This window comes from Fulmarus glacialis, unplaced genomic scaffold, assembly GCF_000690835.1.
Source record: "Fulmarus glacialis isolate BGI_N327 unplaced genomic scaffold, ASM69083v1 scaffold3517, whole genome shotgun sequence".
Lineage (NCBI taxonomy): Eukaryota > Metazoa > Chordata > Aves > Procellariiformes > Procellariidae > Fulmarus > Fulmarus glacialis.
The window spans coordinates 90355-114308 of NW_009222477.1; the positions used below are offsets into that span (position 1 = coordinate 90355).

Here is a 23954-nt window from a genome sequence, read left to right on the forward strand (position 1 = left end):
ACTTCTAAAAATAAAGCATTGTTTAAAAAAAAAAACACCTAAGGTCAGTAATCATAGTTTTGAAAGTGTCCTTGCACAGAGTACATATCAGTACAATTTGTAAGCTATTGTTTAATAGTTTCCTAAATGCTTATTCTTAAGTAAACAAACAGTAAGAAAAATGTACTTTGAAGGCATAGATAAAAATGCACATCTATTTACTATTTAGTAGTCTGCAAAGCCTGTTCTTCTGTTGTCACAATGTGAAGAAGCGATGGAACTGTTTAAATTAAATCACCACGGGAGTTCAATGCACACAACAAATAAAAGCTGCATATTATATCCTCTCCCGAATGCAAAGGCCAGCTCTGCAGAAATAGATGTTGTAGCACCAGTAAATACTTTAACAACACACATACGTCCCCGAAGAAGAAAAAGTAAAATAACATCAACAGATCTTGCAGACAAGACTTGGTCGATCCATCCTGAAAGACCTATTTTCAAATACCTAGTTTCACAGCATCACAGCATTGCTTTGTTGGTCATGAAAAGGTTGTGGGGGGAAGAGGAAGAAAATCCCAAATCATGATTTTGTTGCAAACTGCCCAGTAACACTGGGAGTACCAACTATTTCAACAAAACCTAAAATACCAACAAAAAATCCTCCAAATATAGAATGTGAAGACATTTTTGGTATGAATGAAGACAGTATTTAAATACACCCTTTTTACAAAGTAATTTATATGGCGATAATAACATCCATTGCTTATTTTTTGTATGATTGTATTTAACAGTGCACTGTTGGAAATATTTAATTTCAAGCCAAAGTAATTTGCTTTTTTCTCCATGATTTCTAAACAGCACTAGACCACTGATATTTGATTGCAGAAATAGTTGCATAAAAAGTCAGCAATTTTGGTGACTCCGTAAAAATATTTAGAAGACCACAGAATCGATAGCCTACAATAAATATTGAAGTTAATCTAAATTTCAATTCGATAATGCAAAGAATAAAACCAGCCAAATTTCTCTCATAGCGTATTTGTACAACAAAAAGAACAAATAGAAAATTCCCAGCCAACCTGAACATTTTTAATGTTGATGTGAATGTTAACTGCTTTCCTAAATGCTGCATGAGATTTTAAAATAGATAAAGTGAAGTACACTGTTGGTGTTAGTCCACTGAACTTGCTGTTCAGAAGCATCACACACTTTTTCCAAAGTAAATTCTACAAAGGGAACATCATTATTTCCCCAACAGAGCACTGAGAATCAAATTTTGGCATGTCCTACCTCGATCAAAAAGTCTCCAGTTCTCAGGCCAGCTTGCCATGCTACTCCCCCTTCATCCACAGATTCCAAGTACTGCAAAGCAGGAAAGGCTGGAGTTGGGGTGAATTCTTCAATTGGTGTGTCAGCTTTAAAAATAAATACCACATGAAAAAAAGAAAGTTATGGAGTGCTTGCAAATACCACTTGACTAAAGGCCTACTATTGGCCATTCAAATTGATGGTTAAAAAATGGTGGGTGCTAAAAGTAAGAGGACTGCCTCAGAGGATATCGAGATGCTGGGAAGAGAGTGCAATCTCTCTGCAATAGCAATCCACAGGTCTTCAATTCAGCGAGAAAAATACATGCTTCTTTACTGACACAAACCAAACCAAGCTGTATGAAGCAACAGCTGGATTCTGAGTATTCCAGGATATTCAGTATTAGTTCAAGTAACCCTTTTGTATGCCTGGCAAAATGCTTGTAACTCTGGAAATGTCCAACTGGAAATGAATTATGTACTGTAGCCAGAAGAGAGCATCCAGCCAAACTGGGGGGATGGGGTAAGTGGGAAAGGATGAAAAAGATCAAACTGAATTTTTCTCCTAGATTGAGATGTATATTACAAAGAAGATAACAGAAGAAATCACTTTTTAGGAAAGGAGGCACAGCAGGCCTTGTAATAGCCCTCTCTCTCTCTGTCATGTACACGTACAAGCAGAAAAGTCCTTGGGTCTTTCACCTGAGGTGCCCTCACTGTTACAGAGAAAAGCTGGGGACAATTGTTGGGCTTACACAGAGGGAGTAACCTCTGCTCGATGCACAGACAACTCATGCCAATGGGTTAGCTAAAAGGTAGTGCTATTGGCTTTCCTAGTAGAACTCCAAAGATTTTTATTTAGCTAAAATTAGAAAAGCTTTTACAACACTGAAAACCTATGGTGGCATTGGGTTGGGGGCGGGGGAACAGGGAGAGCAAAAATGATGTCCCAAGAATGAAGATATGGAATAATTTTCATGCTTAAGCAAGGCAAGGGAGAACCCATGTAAAATGAGGGGGAGCAAGAGATGGGACATACCATCATATATATATTTTTTTAATACAAAAGGAGCAAACTGGACTGAAAGTTAAAAAGCAAAGCATTCAATAGAATGCTTTTTTTAACTCTTAAGAATGCCATTATTAGAGATTTTAGTCTACAGAAAAGTAACATGCAGTTTAACATATGAACAGTTTTTAAAATGAGCACACTACAGGCCATGCAACATACGTGCAGCTTCTGAAGATATAAAAAAAGATCATATTTTCATACTAAAACTGCACCAATGTCACCTTGCAGAAGATCCACACCTATTTTAAACAAAACATCACTCTCTTGTCTATTTCTATTCGTAGACCTATTTAAATACACTGACATTTGAAATAAAGAAGCAGGTTTTATAAGGAAAGCAGGTTTCCCATAGTTAGGTAAACTGCATAACAAAACAGATTAATGACAAAATATTACATATACCAACACAATAAAAATACAGACAAAACTTTCTCCCCCCAAAATGATTATACAGTGCTTCTCCTATGTAAAAATGCAAACTGCTTCAGACAGAAGCCACTAAAATCCGTCTGAGTAGTATAGCATACAGAGAATCCTGTTGTCTAGCAACCAAGTGCACCAAGAATAATTCCTGCTTATATTCAGAGATGTATAAATTTCTTCATGCCAGTGCACATCACACACACACACACACACACACACACAGAAGCACATACCTTTTGCCCCTCTGAGCACAAATCCAAATCCTTCATTGTCTTTTTTCTGCAGGACCACTGCCTTTTCTTCTATTATGCAGTCACTGTAGAGAGAATTCCGAGGATAGCGACCATTATTACATCCCTTCATCACCACTGTAGTAGCTGCTCCTCCAGTGTGCAGGTTCATCATCATCACAGCCCGTTAATCAAATAATATTGCAGTAAGCAAGCATGGGAAAATATAGAACAAATAGTAGCGAGGGGAAGACAAAGACTAAGCTTAATGATAAAAGAGAACATGACAAAGCAACTTAAAGGGAATAAAAAAGGCAGAGAGGAAAAAGAAAGAAGAAGAAATCATGCATGGTGGTTTGTGTTCTATATGAATGACTGAAGGAACATGTGATCATGTAATCTGTGGGCTAGCTAGGACTCTAAAAGGAAAAAAAGTAAGTGAACTGAACGACAGTATCATTAATAAACTCCTCAATCGTGGATGTACCAGATGCATCTTCTAGTGAAGCCAAAATGAAACCAACCAGAAGAAAAATGAGGCAGCATTTTAAATTTAAAGATAATAAATTATGATTTTATATTAGCTAACTAAAAGGCACAAATATATTCTGAAAGCTATGCCTTGCATCAAAAGCCCTTTTTCAATCCTATTGAATGTTGCATGCTGCAAGAATCCCACATGATCATCTGACAGCCTACAATGCTAACAACGTGCAGCTGCCTTGGCGTCATCAAGCACAAATTTCCACAGCATCAAGAATCTGCATAATTGAAATAGTAACAAGGCATGCACAATCAGGAAAACACATTTCTAAGGAATATTTCCCATCTTCTGATAAACAATTAATATTATAAAACAAGGAGATGGTGTAAAGGACTATTTATGTAAGCAGTATGTCCTTAAAGAGAAAGTAGCCTTAGGAATCTTACTGTCATTGGCTAAGAAAAAAGTAGACGGTAGATGAAGAAAATGCATAAAATCCACATTAAAATGGGACCTTTCATACACAGGGAATGATCTGTAAAAGCCTTAAGTTGTTTAGTGTCTTTCATTAACCTTTAGGTTACTAAAAATAAGCGCAAAGTAAAAAAAGAAAAAAAAAAGATTTTGAATGCTCTTTTAAGTATAAAACCATTACACAGCACAAGTTGCAAGACATTCCTCTGAATAAAGACAGTGTCAGGGGTTAAGTATTCATGAATCGTCAGCACTGCAAAACACGCTGCTAGGTTGTATGAGCAAGTTTTCTTTTCTTTTCTTAATTTTTTACTAGCCAACTACTGTTACCACTGGTCTTGCACAGAATCTAGTCACTAAAGCAATTCAATACAAGAGACCGGATCTGCTTCACTGCCATTAATAATCCAGACAGGGAGGAGGAAACAAATTGAAGAAAAATTGGTGTGACCTTTTTATTTAAAGCTCTGAACAAAGACAAGGATGTTAGTATCAGGACACCAACGGACAGCCTCCGAACTCCAGATCTTTCACGTATCACAGCCTACCCTTTTGGTGACTTTCCAACTCTAACTGAGGGATGCAACTTCATGTTACTGCTAAAGTGATGATGGAATTAAGTCTTCCAAACTACAAAGTATTTAAATACCATCGAATGGAATAATGCAAGAATTAAAACTACCACAATGGTGACTTTCCAAGCAACAGATGACCTCCATAAGTATCAACAGCTTTTGAATACTGTCTCTCAACTTACTATCATTCACTGTATAGTTCAGACATTACCTTCTCTTACAATTAATACCCTTGCTGTGGAAAGGATATAATAAGAAAATGCCTGTTTCTCGAGAAAGCCAAACACACTCCTGTTCAGGGATATTGGGGTGGGATGGAACATGCAACCCTCAGAGCCCATACTGTAGCACTGACACCCTCCATCCATGTCCTAATGTACAGAAACTGACTGAACCTACAAGCATACTGGCCTATTTTTTTCCTGTTACCACCCACATTTTCAAGGTGGGGCTCCATACTTATCCACTGAAGAGTCAACAGTAAAGCTGTCTCCAGCATTTTTATTAATACACAGTGAAATTAATAAAACCCGTTTCCTTAAAGTTTCCTTGTAAACAATCAATAGCTTAATAGAAGTTAGAAGGCTACTTTTGAGAACCTAATCATAGAAAGTGTTTGGTTCAAAGAAAACCCCTCCTCTCCCCTACCCAAATCCTACTCTCATCTCAATTCATTAATATAAAGAATTCGGAAGCCTATTAGCTAGGTACCTCATCAAACCTTGCTCTGATTCTTTTATTTTTGTTGATAAAACCAAACAAATTCATAATATCACTCCTTAAAAAGCTGAAGGCTGAAGTTCCAAAAGCAGTGCTCAGAAAACTCAGAATCAATTGGCTGATCAACGTTAGGCATCTACACCTACAAAACCCCATCTAGGTTCCTTTCACAGTCAGCTCATGAAATGAACAGGCATTTTCAAGTTATGCTCACTTCATCCTAATGTAGAGGTCTACGACTGTTCAGATTAAAAGAATGAAAACCATCAAAACCACCTATGATTTTCTTTTCATGTACAGCACATTTATTGCATAAACTACACAGTTTTATACTTCAATTCAGACATTGAAAATGGGAACACTAAACTGCCAAAATTTTACAAAGTTTTGTGGTTTACATGCAAGGCGGAGAGGAAAGGGGAGGGAAGCAGAAGTGCAACATGGATTTTTGGTAACAAAATGCGCAAACTGATCTCTATTACTTGACAAATACAGCTTACTAATATACTGTTTCAGTGATGTACTACATAAGGAAAACTCCATCACAGCCTGTAAAGCAAAAAAGTAGGTTTGAAAAAATCAAGACGTGTAGCCATTTCTTCTCATTTACTTGCTAGGAGAAGGGGACCTGCAATATTCTTATGGCATGAGCAGTTTAAAGTTGTTTAAAGCAATCACAGAAAGCAAACTGATTCTTTACACACACCCAGTGCTGCAGAGCTAAGAACTAGCAGCAGGAAAAGGATGGAAAACAAACATGCACACACAAATGAAGTGAACTTGCAACCTCCACACCCCTTCTCCCAGCAAACTCACTTTGCATCCCCGAGAGAAGGGGCCAGAAGCAGGGAAAAGAAGTTTAACCTCTGACTGTTTGCAATATTGCTTTTTGTTTGCTTTGCCATGATAGGGTTCTCTTATCTCAATGTCAGACTGGACCTCTTCACTGAAGACATGCTGAAGGTCTGTTCACAGTCTACCTGGTCCTGGCAGGCAAAGCGGTGCCAAATGTAAAAGTAGGTCAAAATTTCTCACAATGAGCCTTCTTGGCAGCATTGCTTTGATCCCGAAGGTGTTGTAAATACTTAGCAACAAAATGCATATAGGGTACAGCTACTAGTGACAAATAAAGGTGACACTACGTTACAAGCCTGTTCAGAGGTCTGAGCTCAAGCAATAGGAAGAGGCATTTCTTCACAGATGCTTTGAGTACAGTGTATGGCTCTACATGAGGCTGAAGAGTCCCTGCTATCTGTGATATGCTAAATTTCAATAGGTAAAATCCTTGAAGTCCATTTCTGTCCCATCTCAAACTGAAATTAAACATCATCCACTTCAGAAATGAGATTTCAGAATATTACTAGTTCCATATTATGGTAATAAAATGAGTAATTTTAAAATCAATAGCTCATTAGTTAAATAGGGCACACATTACTTTGATTTTGGGCTGTATAAGTCCAAGATTCATTGCATACAAAGTTAAATGCAAAATACATCCTATCAAGCGTAGAATATTTCTGCATGAAGTACAATCTTAAATAGAAAAACTTCAGGCCAAAATAAAAGTCAGCCTAAAATCATTTTTGCTTTATGCAAACACTAAATATTAGAAAACATACTCATTCATCAGTTCATGTAGCTGCTCTAACACTTTAAGGCTGAAGAACTTTGCAGAGCTGTTAGAATTTCCCTAATTTTACAGACTTACCAATGGAGAAAGGGAAATAAAGAGATTTACCCATGGTCAGACACCTGAGATTTGAACTCAGCACTGTTATGTTCAACATAACAACCATCATTTGTGTAGACTTTTCAAGACAGCAAGAATTTCTACTTTGCTAACAGCCCATTAAGGCAATACTTGAGGAAGTAAGTACAATTATGAAGTCCTTCATAAAGACCTTTATGAAGAAAATAAAGGTTGAAGCACAGGTTCCTGATGGAGGCAAAACCATGAAACCTAGCTTCCATTTCACAACTAGAATAACTACACCCTATCTTAAAGCATGACTTTCTCCAAAAGTTAAAATACTAAATTACAGAGATGGAAACTATCAGGACCATAGAATAAATTTAGGCAAGTTTGTATTGCATGTATCATTGCTGATTTCAATCTGAAAAACAGAACGTAGAGTACACCCCACTGGAAATGACCATCATTATCTGAAAACAAAAATGGCTATTTGGTATATTGTCAATCTCTCCAGAGTAAAACTGAATTTACATAGGAGTTATTTTCATGATTCTCTCCAATCGTGCATCCCCTAGAAACGTAATCTAGGTCTAACCGTTTCAGCTTTAACAAACTGGACTACAGCCTCCCAAGGCAGAAAAGTTATTTAACAGACCACACATGAGATTCAAACAACCTGAGTTACAACCAAATAAGTAGCCTTCTCAAGCCCACAAACCCTTCAGTCAGATGGCTTGTTCTATTCTTGAGTGAGAAGTTATTCTCTCCAAGTTCACTTCTTTCAGTTGGCCAAGTAAATCCAAGTCTCTTCATCAGAACTTTTTTATGTCCTCTCCTCAGTACTCTTGCAATTTCAATCCTTTTGAAAGACCTACTGAATTCACAGCTAGCTACACGTTAGAAGGATCAAATCACAGCCTAACAATAAAGGAAATGCCTTTTTTATACTTTGCCAGATGCAATAAAACAATACCTAAACCACTCCATAAATTTATATACAATGTCTGAAAGCAGTCACATTTTTTCCTTTCAGGCTAAGATAATCAATTTATGGTGGTTACATTCAAGCCCATAGAAGGGCATTCTGTAAATCTATTCGAGAGGAGGTCTTTACTGCACGTTCCAACAGTCAATCCCTGTTAAAAGCACATAAAGAATGTTCTCTCCAAATATTTCCCTTTTTTGGGAAGTTATCTGTACTGATACTATATAAAATGGGAATGATGTCTACAGCAAATCTTACTGTAAGATATAACAGACTTCCAGTGGAAAAATTTTTGATGTCATTGCTGGAAGGGGTTAACCTTACTATTTATAGTCATCTACCGTAATGACTCCAGGAAAATTGGCTAATCCTAGTAATTAAGGCCTTCAAGATTAATGAAGCCTCTGTATGTGATTGCTCAAGTTTCCCAGGCATTGATCATCCAGCTGTAGGTCTTACAGAGAGCTTTCACAGCTCTTTGGTAACATGCAGAACACCAATCACTTGTTCAAGAGGTATTAGCTACACCAGTGAGTGTGGTTCTTTGCACAGCGAATAGGAAAATACACAGATGGGTCCTTACCTAACCCACTTACAACCCAAACAGAAACAGCAAGATGTAGTCAACCGTAATTTCAAACTCATAGTAACCTCTCTGTAATATGTTGCCATCACATGCAGACATTCCCTCACATGATGATGTCTTTCCTGCATTGCAATGCAATTTGTCTTAAGAATGTGCTTGTTTGGTAAATATATGATATAGCTTTGAACAATAATAGGTTATTATGCTAACGAATAATTCACAACCCAGTGCTACTGCCTTTGATAGAATCTTTTTGTAGTTTCTTATCATAACGTATTAAATAACCAATCACGATTTCCAGCTGTTTTGGTGAAACATGTTTTACCATTTTTCAGAATGTGTGTTTATTTTCTACATTTTGTTTTTTTCAACTACTTCTTCCCACTTTCTAGCAATGCTTTCTAGCACAATATACTCTTACAGGAGATATTCATTAAAAATACAATTACATATTTTGTCCTGTCTTGTGTCAAAAAACACATGCACAGCGCTTGCTCTGTACAACTGATCAATCCTGCCAATATAATTTCAGTCATACAAGACAAGTCTAAATGATTTTCCTTTAGAACGTATCTTTATCTGGAAGTTTATAGCAAGATATGTTTGGGAGGAGGGCAGTAAGAAAATATTGTCAAATAGATTGTTGATAAGTACCTCAACATTATACTCAAGGAACACACAACCTATCATTAGAACAGAAATACTGGAGAACAGTTAACTTTAAGTTGATAAACTCCTTATTAGGTAGCTGAAGATAGAAGTCCATGGAATATAATGATAGTACAAGAATTAAAATATGACAGAGAAGGGATGAACAGACTCACATAGAAGAACAAAAAACCCATCCTTTCTGCTCTTCAGAATCTAAGGCCAAGAGATTCTCACAATAGGGTATCTAGGTAAAAACATTGCTTTCTTTCTTTGCAGTGTTTGACTTTTCCCTTTCTTCTCCTTACCCCCAAAAACATCAAAATCGTTTGTAGGAACTCACAGATGTAATTGTTTCTTGTTTCTTCAGATAGGGTATTGGGGCCCAGGCCTACAGTTTCTTCCATGAAGCTACTGTACATAAAGTGGAGTTAGGCTGAAGTTGAGCTGTTTCCCAAAACAATGATTTCATTATCATCATGCAGAATTCTCACACCAGTACAATATTTACTGTTAAAACTGAATTAGGTAAATTAGAGGTCATATTTGGAGGTAACAAAGCTGCCCATCCATAAAAGCCAATACAGTTCTCAAAATACCCTTTAGTGTCTTCAAAATACTTACACTGGAAATAAGCATTTCATCAGACATTCACAATGACAGCGACTCCAAGTCATTTTGCTATTTCACCAAAAAACAATTAGAAAATCAGGGCTGCATGCGGACACGCAGCGTGGAATAAAATGCTTAGTACTACCTATGGATTCCAGCTTCACAGTACTCTCAAGGTAATTGCAGCATCCAATGACAGTATCTTTACTAGCACTTCCAACTTTACTAGCACTTCCAACAGTTGGTTGTGTGTCAATGCCTTACTGGCACAGCTAGCACTCAAGCAAAAAAAAAAAACAGAAGGAAAAAAAAGACCAACACCACCACCCTTGCACTATTGTGCCCTCTGGCTTTATTTGTGGCAAATACCTTCAAATTGCAACAGAAAGGACATATTCTAATTTCTCCTCAGCCAAGTTTACATTTCCTCCATGGCTGAATGGCTAACTCAGCATAGTCAGGTCTCCCTCAGCTGGCTACACTCAGGCCAAGTAAAGGAATGGGAAAAGAAGAGAGGATGCTTCAGCAATACTCCTATGTACTTCCTATATCTATATATTTGTCTTTCAGGTCTCCTGTTATCAATGCTGTTTCTAGAGTTCAGTAAACATCACATAGAGATCTATGATCATGAGAAAAGCAAGGCTGCATATTTTCCACTGAAATTCATTTGTTGATGAAAAAGGTATATGCCAAACTGTTACAAGCCATAAAAGACGTTTAGATATTCCCTAATTCCTATATTGCACAGGTCTATATTGCATTGTGAGGAAATTACAGACTACAGTAAAACCTGACAGGGCATATAACTTCCTCCACTTACAAAGGTGTTTCGTTCATACTTTTAAACAAGTAATCAAGCCATCTCTATTGGATTTTGAATACTTGATACCCTTGGTACAAAAATGAACAGTTCTTCACTAAGTTACCAAAAAAAAAAAAAAAAAAATCAGTCATGAAGTGATTCGATAAGAATTAGGAAATCAGAAAGATTGCACTACTTTTTCCAGCCTTGTGATTGACAGAGTTGCCCAAAGGACTAGCCATGATTATAAAGAAGCAACCTATGTTAAAGAAAGTAACAGTGCTACATACTTCAATGAATTTATGCTATAAAAGATTACAAAGAAATACAGGTTTTAAAAGAGAAACATTAAATTTTATGACACAAATGCAAAGAAGTTACACAATTTTTTTATGTAGAACCAAGGAGAAACTTCCTCTCGCTATGTATGTATATCAGTCCACACTCTTTTATCCAGCTTTTAATTACACTTAATATCATATTCTTCGGTGTGTAGGAGAAGGGAGTAGGTAACCTAACATAATACCCAAGTCAATTGATTTGGCTAGTACTACTTTTGGTTTTTTCCCTGTTTTCACCTTAAGTTGCTGAAACTGTAACCACTAAAGTAACATATTGATATAGCAAAACAGGAAGTCAAACAACTTCCTGGAAATAGAAATCATCCAGTAAAAGCCTGATTTTTTATTATACAGAAACCTGATATGAAGGAAAAAAAAAATCAGTCGTAAGGTCATGATCCTATATATATATATATACACACATACACACTATATATATATATATATGGGATACATATGTACCCATATGTATGCATATATGGATATCCGTATATGAATACATATACACATTATATATACACACAATACAATGAGTGTATATAGTATTTTTTAGGAGAAATGTTATTATTCTCTTGCATCTGCACTGGTAGGGAGAAAACAAAAAAGCATGGTGGGGTGAGGAGACTGGTGAAGTGGGATTAAAAAAATAAAAGCTTAATTCTTCTATCTTAATTAATTTCGTTTGTATTTTAAAAATAAATAGTCAATTCAAGTACCACACATGACAAAGTAAAAACTAAACATGACACATTCAGGCAGGTGTCCTTCTAGTATAGAACATGAGGGTTTTAGAAGGCAGAGTCCTTCAAACCATTTCATCCAGATGTTCCATCAATACATTAGTATTTTGGGCTACACCACACTCCACTTCTACCTGATATTTAGTAGCAATTTTCAGTTGTAATTATCAAGCATTTGAGCAATCTAAGTCTGCACTATGAAAACATTAATATTCATTGCTCATACTATGAGCCTTGAACAAATAGACTTTACAAACACATACATATGTTTAGGTAACTAGAATATTTATCCACCCTACTTTTTAGGTTTGTATTTTTCTACCCCAGAGCAGCTGCAGTTCCAGCCCCTGCTATTGCCACGAAACCACACAGAAATAGGAATTTTCTCCCTAAGCATCTTAACATATAAAGTATTTACACAAAAGTAATAATAATAATAGCTATTAATAACAAGACTGTTTTTCTTTTTTAATCAATAATTCTCCAAATATTTTTGCTAAAGGTGGTCAGTATTATCACAGACAACCACAGCTAACAAGGAAAAGAACGTGTTCAATGTTAGCAAATAGGTCAAATAACAAAGGTGGAACCAGGGAAGTAAACCCAGATCTAAAATAATGGTATGAGTGTACAAAAACATAACTATATATAATAATAAAAAAGATTTTCTTCAGCTGAAGCAGCATCTGAACTAGTTCATAAAGCTAATCAATCTCTATGCTTATATCAGAGTGGCATACATCAGACAGGACTTTGAATTTTTTCCTTCCCTTCTTAGAGAGAGCCACTGGAACATATGCACAACCATGCTGGGTTGGACATGTGTCAGTTCTTGGAGCACAACATCCTGTCTCTGCCAAAGGCCAAAAGCAGAGAAGGGTGTAAGAGGTGGACAGGCACATTTGGTGCTTCCCCAGCGTACTCCACCAGCCCCCAGCCAAGCTGCGCTACTTGCTCCTTGTCTTACTGAAAAACACGGTACACTGTATTCCCTTCTTCTTGCACAGTTTTGTCATCATGCTTTGGCATGTGCACATTCCATGGTAATACAGGGGATTATATCCACCTTCCTCACGATCTCTCGATTTGTGTTTCTATAATACACTCTATTCACACTTTTAGTAAAAAGAAAAAAGTGTTTTAATAACACTTTTAAAATGTGTTACAAGCCCTTTAAGGTAGTAGTTTGACATTGCAGATCTTTATAACAATTACTAAACTCACTATACATTTCAGTATCGTAACTTGATTTGCTCACTCAGCCGTTCAGGGAGTCTAAATATACTAAAGGTTAAACATAAATAAATTATGAAATAGGGGAAAGAGACTGGTGATTTCAGGACTGGTGATAACCATGAGTTTCAAATTAGTTTTAAGGGATCCCTCAGGTTTTCCATCATACCTTGTTTGCTATGATGAGCAGGAGGAATTACCATCCTCCTGTCCTACATTCCTTGTAAACTAAATACAGCTCTAACCAGAAGTCTGAGTAACCCTGACTGTTCATTTCAGCTTTACAGGCGTAAGTATTTGACTTAAATTTCTACACTGTACAGAAGTGTAGAGTGCTTTAATTATCAGTGTTAAAATTCCTGTAAAATTTTATGACACTTTAGTATAAGGCATGTTACAGGTAAGTTTCAAGTTCTGTCTCAAAACAAATGAGGTATTAACAAAGGCATAGAAGAAAGTTTTTCTGAGAGCATTTTCGCACTTTTTTCTTCTCCAAGAGCTTTAAAAACACAGTATAGAGTAAGAAACTTAGATTTTCTAGGATTTTACTGAAAAGATATTAAGAGGTGGCTTCAATTAGAAGTTTGCACATATCCCTTTAAAAATCCTGACTAATCACCATATTGTTTTACAATCTCATTAACGTCAAAAAAGAGGTGGCAACTCTACCTTTTTTCTGAAATATATTCTCCCCTCTCTCCATTTCTCTAGTTACACTAAGCCTTTGAGTTATTTTAAGCCTACTCCAAATTTTGTTTACTTATCTGCAAAACAGCTTGAGAAATGTCCATTTTAACAGCTTTCCTGTCGAACATATCATAATTTTCAGCAATTTTGTCAAAGCATGGCCAGTTTAGCCCACAACTTTGGTAGCAGTGAAAAATCACTGACTTTATAGATACCAGCTGATGAAGAGAGAGAACTCTGCTTTACTTAAATTAGCAGTTACTTTTCTTAATTAAGTGAATGTTGAACTGGAATCTTTCCTTATTGCCCCCTTTCCTTTGATGTTCGGCTATAGCTCACGGGTTGCATTGACGCGTAATTTCTGGAAATATGAAGCTTTTATTTTGTAAGAACTGGACACAGGGTAAAACGTTTTGGTTTATCATTTCAATTCAATTGAGGGACTAACTTAAGATGCATAGAGTTTAATTTTAAGTGTATTTCAGAATTTATGATATTTGAAGTACTTACAGTAGAGGTATAAACCACCTCTGCTGTAGCTACAACTGTTCTACAAATCTGACTGTGCTACACTATCAGTCTTTGGAAATGCTAGTTTAAAGGGTCACACAATCTACACAGAATCAACCCTAGTTTTCAACTGTAGCATTAAACTCTTAATTCTGAGACCTGTTATCTGTGCCCAACATGCTTTTTTAAATTTAAAATTAGAGAAATTAGAAGACACACGGGTGACAGTCTTTTTTCTAAACATGCAGTTACCACTATTTCCTAGTGCACATATTTAACTTAACATTCACTATTCTTCGGTTCAAAATTCTGCCATGAAATCAGTTTTAGTGAAATGCTTATCCATTAAAGCAAACCTTTTGTTGATATATTTTAGTCTAAATTAAGCCTTTGTTAGACATTACTTCTTCAGAATATGGGATGAAATTTTATGTCAGAGAGAGCAGGCAGCCCCAGCAATATCACCAGCTATTCAATTGGTATATCTGCCAATCATTCAAACCTAGCATTCCCACCTGCATGCCACAACCTCTGAGGACAGAGCTAGCATCTGTCTCTTGGCTCAGCGAAAGAATAATAGTTTCAAAAGACTTGGATAAAGAATCGCTCTATCCGCCAGGTTCTTGGCATTCATCAGCAACACAAGGTATGGGTTTAAGTCAAAGCAGTCTAACACACATGGGACTCAAGCCCAGAGCTTCTTTATGGCAGGTGAACACCCTGACATCACCTATTGCTTGCTCTTTAGCAGGTCCCCCTTTGTTCGGTTTGACCCCACCCAGTTGATAAAAAAATACAACTCCAGCACATCTATTTCTCCCAAGACAAACCAAGACATCCTCCTCCCATCAACCTTATGTTTTGCACAATGGAAGTGACCAGCTTTATTTGGAGCATGAAAGTCAACCCCTTTCTGACTTCTCGATAGTTTCTTCTTTTAAGAGGAAAAAGAGACATATGTTGCCTGCCAGTCACCCTTAGAATTTGCCTTGTAGATCAAATTCTACAAATGCAATAAATATTTGTGAAAATCTGGCTAGAAAGACGAAAAAAACCAGTGGTTTGAATCATTGCTCCCACTGGAGGAAAGCCCACAGTGCGAGCTCAACAGTTATTTGTTCCTTTTGGCCTGCCAAACTTAAAAATGCATCACTTAAAATCAGAGGCACCGTATGTCAGCTTTTGCTCATCTAGCGATTAGGTGAGAGGAAGGCAGCCAAAGGTGTAGTGGGGCAGGGAATTAACGGTCACATACAGGAAGCTAAGTCATGGCAGTGGAGGCTAGGAGACAGGAATGTAAAACACTAATTGTTAGAAACTTAATCGTTCTCCTTTCCCCCCCAAAACAAACATTTTAATCTCCTGTTTTCCTCTGCTATGTCCTTGCATCTAATTATGTGGCTCCTATTTCTAACTAACCTGGTATCATACCCTCACAATCTTTTCTTGCTGACCTCACCTTCTGTCATTTCCACTCCTTTTTCCTATTTTTTTTCTTTTCTCTATTTTAATTTAGAAAACTTTATTCCTCCCCATGCACAGGACACAGAACTTTCAGTTCTGACATTTAAATCCATCCTGTCCTCCAGCATCCGGTCAGAGAAGTTACAGAGAAAATACTGTTGAGTTTGAGAGTGTCAGTTGCTGTGCAGGAAATGGCACCTCTAGCAAATCATGGCCCTTGCAGTCAGGACCTTCTGTACCCATAGTTACACAGTTAGGTTTTCACTAGCACTAGAGGTGGATCCTTAAAAGTTTTTCAGAAAGAGCATTTTAATTTTAAATTTGGGAAGGGCTATATACTTTTTTTCAACTTTGGTCTTGGAATCTGTTGGTCTTTCTTTGCTAGCACTTTACCACTAAAAATTTAGGCAAACATCTAGCCCAGAAAATGTCTGACAAATTTTAATCATTAGTTACAAAACCATTAGTTGCTAAAAGCAGGATCTTACTGAAGTGCTTTAAACAAACTTCACTATTAAGGCAGCAAACAACTTAAAAATGCTTACAACTTACAAGTTCATGGAAACTCTTACCACTCACCATATATTTTTGCATCTTTCTGTAATTGTATTAGACTTTAATATTGCATCTTCATGCAATTATACTACAGATTTCAACAAAGAGATACTACAGTTCAGATACATATACACACACACCCTTTTTACCTCCTATTTTAGCAATTACTTTAAATATTTTCTGTAGTCGCCAACATAAAGAGCTCAGTCACAGCAGCACACAACAGCAGGGGAGGCAAAGTGCAAAGTTGTTTATTAGCAAGTAAGATCATTTTCATTAGAAATAAAATAACTGTAAATGAAAAACTTCACATTTTACATCTCCACCTGTTCCACAAAATCTACAATGCCTTAATTATTGCTTAAGCATATATATAATTTTCCAAATTGTATTAAATTATATTCTTCAAGTTAATGAGGCACAAGGTATTAAAAATGAGCTACCCTCGTCTTTCTGCCTCACACACTAAGAGCAGCTCAGCACTATCAGACTATTATACTCACACAAAATGAATTAATTCAGAACAGGCATCAGGCAAGCCCAACAAAATATCTTTAGAAATAAAGTAACAATACACGCATACAAAATATTTTACGTATTTTGTTCTCCATAATTTGGTGGTGCTGATTGCTTTTTATGCCTAAAAGAACCAAGAGTATCACATATGCAGAGATCTCAAATCATTAAAATCTCAACGAGCATTCAGATGTAACCACATCACCTGGTTATATCTATTTTGTATACATGACATTATATATACATTACAACTATAAGCATACTCACATATTTTTGCTACTATCTCCCAGACAAAAATTAAGCTACGTATATTGTAAAAACATTAAAATATTACTGTTTTTACTTTTTTCCACCAGAGAAAAGGAAACAAAGGATTATGTTTAAAACCTATGTCTGAAGCTAAGAACTGTAAAATCACTTTCAACTTATTACCAATGTATCAATCCCAGAATAAAGTATCAGAAATCATTAAGTTATTTTTAAGAATGAACAGTATCCATTTTAATATTCTTACTCCAGTTCCTGCAAGAGATCAACCGAACAGTACAAACTTCACAGAAAACATTAGTACAGTGGAACTGGTGCCATCCAACAGAAAACCAAAAAAAGTCAGTTATGTCAATGCAGAAAGACCTATTCTCTATGTAATGATACTTCTCTCCGTGTCTCCCTCACTGTTCTGCAGGCCTAGGGAGAACCAACATAAAAATGTGGCAAGCAGGATATAAAAAATAACAACGGCTCTTATATATTCCTTCAATTTTTGTAAAGAACCATTTGCCAGGATTTAACAGATTGCTGCTGATGGCCGCACACAAGCAAGCAGCACGCAGCAAGGACATACGCTAGATTCACCGCAACACAGAAATGGGACCACTGCGAAGCCATAACCAGGAAAAGGTCCCTTAGCTCCTTGTTACATACCTCATGACTTGCAATGACCAGAATTCTTCAAAAGGTTTCCATCCATTTTATATATATAATCAAAGTGATGAATAATTGCATTTTTCCAGAAGGAAGACAATATATTTTTGTAAAATATCCACACGAAACCAGATATCAAACTAGATGAAAGTATTTCTGCATCAAATTGAGAGCTTCCAGTAAAAAAATTGTAATTACTGTGTAACACACCTAATGCTTAAACTATTAAGACAGCACCATTTACATCACAGCTTTGGGACAAAGACTGAGGTATTCAACAAGTAGACTCCGCGGGTTAAAAAATAAATACATAAAAAGCACTACACAGCATGCTGAATTACAGGGGTAGACAGCTTCAGCTGTGCCAAAGAGTCTCTCTGAACTGTCTAGTATTAAAGCTTATACTGCTCTATTCGACAGTGCAGATGACAACATCAACAGGTAATTACTGGGATATACAGCTGAGAAGAATCTCTCATTTTTGTTATGTGTTTGTATGTAAATTGGCTTTTGAGGAGTTGCTTCTGTCAGCTTCTACGCTCAGGAGACATGGATGCTGCCACCTGACTCCAAGTAGGGACATTAGGGTTAATGAATTAAGCTTTTAATTAAACTTTCTTACACATACCTCCCAGACTAATCAATCCACTTTTCCTCTTTTTCTTCATCCAGTAAAATAGAACTTTTCCAACCTTAATGATTCTATGATTCTAAAACCAGAATGCAAATCAATTTGGTCTCGTCACTAACTTTGTGGCAACAAGCCTTTGAAAAAGGTTATGTATTATTACATCATCTCCTGTGAGCGTCTCAATACTGCTGTAGCCATAGGATGTCAAGAAAAGGCACCAAGAAAACTTCTCCCATGCAGTGACTAGTACCAGTTAAAGTGGTCAGGAAAAAAACCCAAAAAGATGTGAAAGTCGGTTGTACTGTGAAGAAAGGGAAGATACAGAAGAAGCAGGAAACCTTACATTTATATCGCATCCTTCATAATTGCATTGAAGTTGCCATTTAATTATGCTATTGACTTTTGCTATGTCATTATTCTCTTGGGGGGTGGGAGGGAGATGATGCAATTAATGCAGTAGCAAAAGTTTCCACTGTTGTGTTCGAAAGCTTCCAAATCCATGAAGGCAACTGGATCATGTTTTCCACCAAATCAAGTTTCTAATCTTTACATAGTACCCAAATTGCTCATATTATTTATGTCTCCAGAGTATGAAAACTAAGTTATCACTTTATCATCAGTCATATCACATTTAAAAAGGTGCTAACATTTTACATTTGAAATTAAACAACTAATTAATTTCACATATTTTAATTTGATAACTTAATTTTGTCTTCTCTCTGATTTTCCTGACCGAACAATTCACTCCTATCTTGAGAGAATTAATCAATTCCCTCACTGCTGTTAAAAAGCAAATAGAATTTTCTAAAGGTTTACCTTATTTTTAATTTTTAAAAAAATGAAGAATTTTTTTTTAATTCCAACATCCATTCTACGCCTTAGCAATAATTTCTGTTATTAAACTGGAATTCGACCTTGATGAAAGAGGACTCCATGAAATAACTGATTTAAGACCTACAAATAATTTTGTTTGAATTAAAGGTAGTTCTGAACTTTAACTAGACTTCTAAAGTATATTTATAATACCTTGGAAGCTTTTGCTTTGCTGGTAACAATATTGCCTATCCAGCCTAGACAAGACAGACCCAAACAAACATTTTTCCTAACAAACTCAATGGGATCCACTCCCATCCCAGCTCTCAAAACAATGTCCCATGGTTTTCTTGACCATTGCTGCCCACAAATACATGGAAGACACAAAACCCCAGAGACATGTCAAAGCAGTCTTACATTACTTCCTTGCAACTTTGTTGGTACATCTGCTCTTTCAGACAAGGGGTAATGGTTTTAAACTAAAAGAGGGTAGATTCAGACTATATATAAGGAAGAAATTTTTTACGATGAGGGTGGTGAAACCCTGGAGTAGGTTGCCCAGAGAGGTGGTAGATGCCCCATCCCTGGAAACATTCAAGGTCAGGTTGGATGGGGCTCTGAGCAACCTGATCTATTTGAAGATGTCCCTGCTTACTGCAGGGGCGTTGGACTAGACGACCTCTAAAGGTCCCTTCCAACCCAAACCATTCTATGATGCTATACTATGATTTTTTCCATGCCTGCTTTCTGCTCCTCTCTGTGGCTCTAAGGCGTGTCAAGCAAGTACAGCCTCAGGCCATGGCATTTCCTGGGGTCTGACATCATGGGTGCTGCCTGCTTGCTCCATCTGGGGAGGAAGAAGGAAACTTTGCCCGTTCCACTTGCCACCTCAGCCTCCAGAGCTGCAGCTCGAGACAAATGTCCACGGACAAACTCCTGTTTGTCCAATAAGAGCTCCTGCTAGCACAAGAAACTTTAGCCTCTCTCACATGGATGCCATTGCAACAAAGCCTATCCTTCCCTTCAACATTTGTCCATCTGCATCAGATTAAAGGAAAATGATTGAAAGTAATTAGTTCTTATAAGGTTTTAACAAAATAGTAAAGGAATCCATGTAAAGGAATGTCAGCAGTAGCAGTGCATGACAGCTGCAAGAGACAACATCATTTTTGCATAACAGAATTAATATATCCCGTCAGCATTTAAAGCAGGTAATACATTAGACCTGGTAGTTTCAAATGTTGTATTTGTATGATATTTAATGACTATTTGTACTGGCAGGCAAGTCTCACTGCCTTTCCACATATCGGTAAGCGTACTACCCATTTTCCTGAAGTATTAATGTATGGATAACTGATCTCTTATGCAAAGCTGAAATAGGATTTAATGAACCTCCATTACTCAAGCTGCACATTTTCCTAAAAATGAAAAATGCCATATACAATGTATTTTTCTGGGTGTGAATAAGCCCACTAATATAGATTTCTGAACAGAGTGTTTCTGCTCAGCAATTTTTGCCCTTTGGGAGGGGGAAGGGAAAAGAGAAGGGAGCAGACACTTCCCCTCACTCCCCCACATCATCTCCGTAAAGGAACTGGATCGGCTTTGTTAATACTTTGGTTTCAAAGCTCTTCTTAGAACATAGGCACAATTGCCTTCTGACAAATGTTTATTGAAATTTAGCTGCAAGCAGTTAAATGTGTTTTACTATATTCTTCCCTTTCTTTGATAGGAAATGATAACAGAGAAAGCAATCAAAGCAGTACAAATTTGGAAATACCGAGAATTGCTGTTAGTTTGACATCTTGTTTGCCTCTTTTAACAATTCCCCTCCCCGAAGAAGCCCATGCTAGGAATTAAATCTGTACATACTAACAAGACATACTAATCTCCAGTCAGATTCTTAAATGCAAATTCTTTTTCTTTACCAGCAATACGTAAGCACCATTTAAAATTAAAATTACCATTTAGATGTACAAAAAGCTGATTTGCAGCCTCAGTCAAGTATCTGAAATGCAACTTTGTGTGCTATTGCAGTTTTAGGACAGCTAGTCCTCAAACTCTATTTTGTTTAGGAAAAAAGTATTAGAACAATGTTTCACTATATGTCATGTTTATAAAGGATGAAAAAGGAAGTTTACCTTTCATGATGGTATATGTTCTCTGTAAATACATCATTACAGTAAGTTATTATATGCACCTCAGAGAAACAAGTTTTTTCTTTTCCAGCAACTAACTAGGTTTGGAAACTTGAACGCCAAAGACGTATTTTTAGTTTTCCTAGTATTATTTTACAAAAATTCTAAAATTACCGTACTTCTCTCTACTTAAAAGTGTGTTAAGCAAGTCTGCCTCTCCACTCTATTTCTTGTAATTTCCCATTAGTTCTACCCTCTCCTACCTTTCCTTCTCAATTTCCACTTGTACTGCTGGACTGCTGTTATTACTCTTCAAAACGGGTCCACTGGGTTTCAGATTCTCTGTGGAAATTATCCTTGAGTTTTCTTCAAAACTTTCATTTACTCAGAAGCTGCCAGGAGAACTCTGTTGCTTTCCCTCTTACTACTCAGACAATTAATAGATACCGATTGCAGAATCAGGAACAATTGCAGACATACTTCATACCCAATTTCTCAATAATAAGGCTGTACAAAAACTATCATTTTATCTGATAAACTCTCCTGCTCAGCTGTAGTCCTGAATCAGGTAATGTAAATTTTTTGAGAGCTTTGCTGTTGCACTGCACAAGCCCAACACTTAAGAGGAAAAAAAAAAACAAAACCAATCCAAAAATAAATGAACAGCCTCCCGCCCTTCTCCCCAAAACCCCCAAACATCTCACACACTTTCCGTGACTTCACAAACGCAGAGACTATAATCCATTCATTCCCAACAGCTCACTGGTCAAAAGACATACATGAGCACCACTGAGATGAGGTTCAAGCCCTTGGTCTGAATATGGTTTTGGCCTCCTGCTTTCAGAATAACCTCTCTAAACAATAGAGTACTGCCTATTTCAGAAAGCCAGGTGGCATTGTTCTCTCCCAAGAATGGACCTGAGTTTTCTTGGGAAAAAGACAACAAAAAATCCAAATGCTTTAGAATCAATAGCTCCTCCACGTCCAAAAAAAAAAAAAAGGTTTTGTTAGAATGATACAAGAAGTGACATTTTCAAATGAAAAAATCTTTTGTTAGAAAGCAGAAGCAGGTTTCCAAGTGGGACTATTTGGTATCTCTGAGGTAACATGCTGGGGCCACAGCTTCTAGTTTTACAGAAACAACCCTATCCATTAACACTGAAATCAGAGACAAGGCTATGAATTTTATAGAATAACGATCACTCAAAGAATGTTGCAAAAAGCCAACTCTGCTCACTGGAAACGTAACCAATAATCAGGGAGCTTGCTCTGCAGGATAGTTATGTGTTTCATAGTACAGGCTAACAGCTTCTTTTGACAACTTGATCATTATTAGACTACCCAGTCAATCACATCGTTGTCCAACAGTGAAAAGCTCTGGTAACTTGGCTGATCATGGCAGGGGAATACGCAAGATGTGGAAATGGGGTTTCTCTATTCCTAAGTCACAGCAGCAAGAGTTGATGCCCTATAGCACACCATATACAGTAACAGGAAGATCAGAGCCTCCAAGACGGGATGATCGTAGCCAACCCACAAGCCTGTGCTTCCTCCCACTGTGTCACCAAACCTTCCATCTTCATCCAACATTGCAACAGTCTTTCAATCACAACTCAAGGGACTGCAGATTTACATATTTTTCAAATATTTATAGGCTGTATGCAGTAGAAAACCAGCAGGCCCCCCCTGCCTTTCAGAGCTCTGCACACCGACCATCAGAACACATCTTGGGTATCCAAACTACTTCAGCTGCCTTGAACTCCATCCTCCCTTTCCAAACTGTTTAACTGACATAGAAACTATGCATGACCCTCAGAACAAGGATTAAGATCACATGATAAAACCAACAGTTACCACATTTTCTTTTTTTTTTTAAATAGTGCACTACATGAAACTCTGCCATCATTGCTTTACACGTTTCAGAATTCTTCTCCTACAAAAAAGTTGTATTTCTTGAAAACAAAAAAAACCCCAAGCTGTAATTAGACAGTCAGGAGAAAAGCGTAATGATGCCACCACAATTTTCTCAAGAAGACACCAACAGCTACCTGAGGTTCTATGCTTTAAAAGTCATCCTTTCTACAAGAAGTTGGCTGTATGTCCAATGTATACGCATGAGGGAGAAGAATCTGCTTAAAAATCATGAATACTCAGCAGAAACTGAAAATAAATAATCTAATTTATAAATTCCTCATTTCTAACAGCCTAATTTCTACTTAGGATCTAAAGATACTGTTCAGAACAACAAATCACAAAATTTTATTTTGGTTTTCTTGTCAGCAAGTATGATCCTGTGAACAGATATAGAAGGTCTGATCTTGTGAATTATCCAACAATTTAAGTGGTCCTTGACTGCAGAAACAGCTGGAACATACTGCTTTTGTGAAATGCTGATCTCTTTCACCACTCATGAAAACAAAATAGTGATACTCATTATTTCATTACTCACTATTTTTGTAGACCCATCCCATATGAAAAAAAGCTGTTATAAAAACAATTTAGATGTAGAATATCTTGAAAAGCTGTTTAGTAATCTGCTTCCCTCTTCCTCTCAAAAGTCTAAACCAAAAGTAACAATTAAATAAAACCCAGAAAGATTTTGTAAACAGATTGCGACAAAGAAGAAAAATTCTTACCTTGAAGCATCAAAGCTGTCATAGGATCCAACTGTGTAGTGTCTAAACAGTTTCTTTGTTCTATCTGTTCGTGTTTCTGCACAAAGAAAAGAGAACTTTTAATAATACTCCTGTATTTCTTAACCAAGTGCTGTTTTAATTTGCAATTTCAAAGCAGATTTTCTGCTATA

The 23954-nt window shown here is 36.8% G+C and overlaps 1 protein-coding gene across 1 annotated transcript in view; it reads right to left on the reverse strand.

Annotated features, from left to right (window-relative positions):
- Nucleotides 1-1272: 1272 nt before the first annotated feature.
- The window catches only part of LOC104079417 (SH3 and multiple ankyrin repeat domains protein 3-like), a gene marked incomplete at its 3' end in the record, with an annotated part of 174546 nt that continues 151864 nt past the window's right edge, over nucleotides 1273-23954 (reverse strand). The window contains exons 13-15 of the mRNA XM_009581451.1: nucleotides 23785-23860; nucleotides 3018-3100; nucleotides 1273-1397 (exon numbers count right to left, since the gene is read on the reverse strand). Of these exons, the coding sequence (XP_009579746.1) occupies nucleotides 1273-1397; nucleotides 3018-3100; nucleotides 23785-23860 (284 nt within the window). The remainder of the gene's footprint in view (nucleotides 1398-3017; nucleotides 3101-23784; nucleotides 23861-23954) is intronic.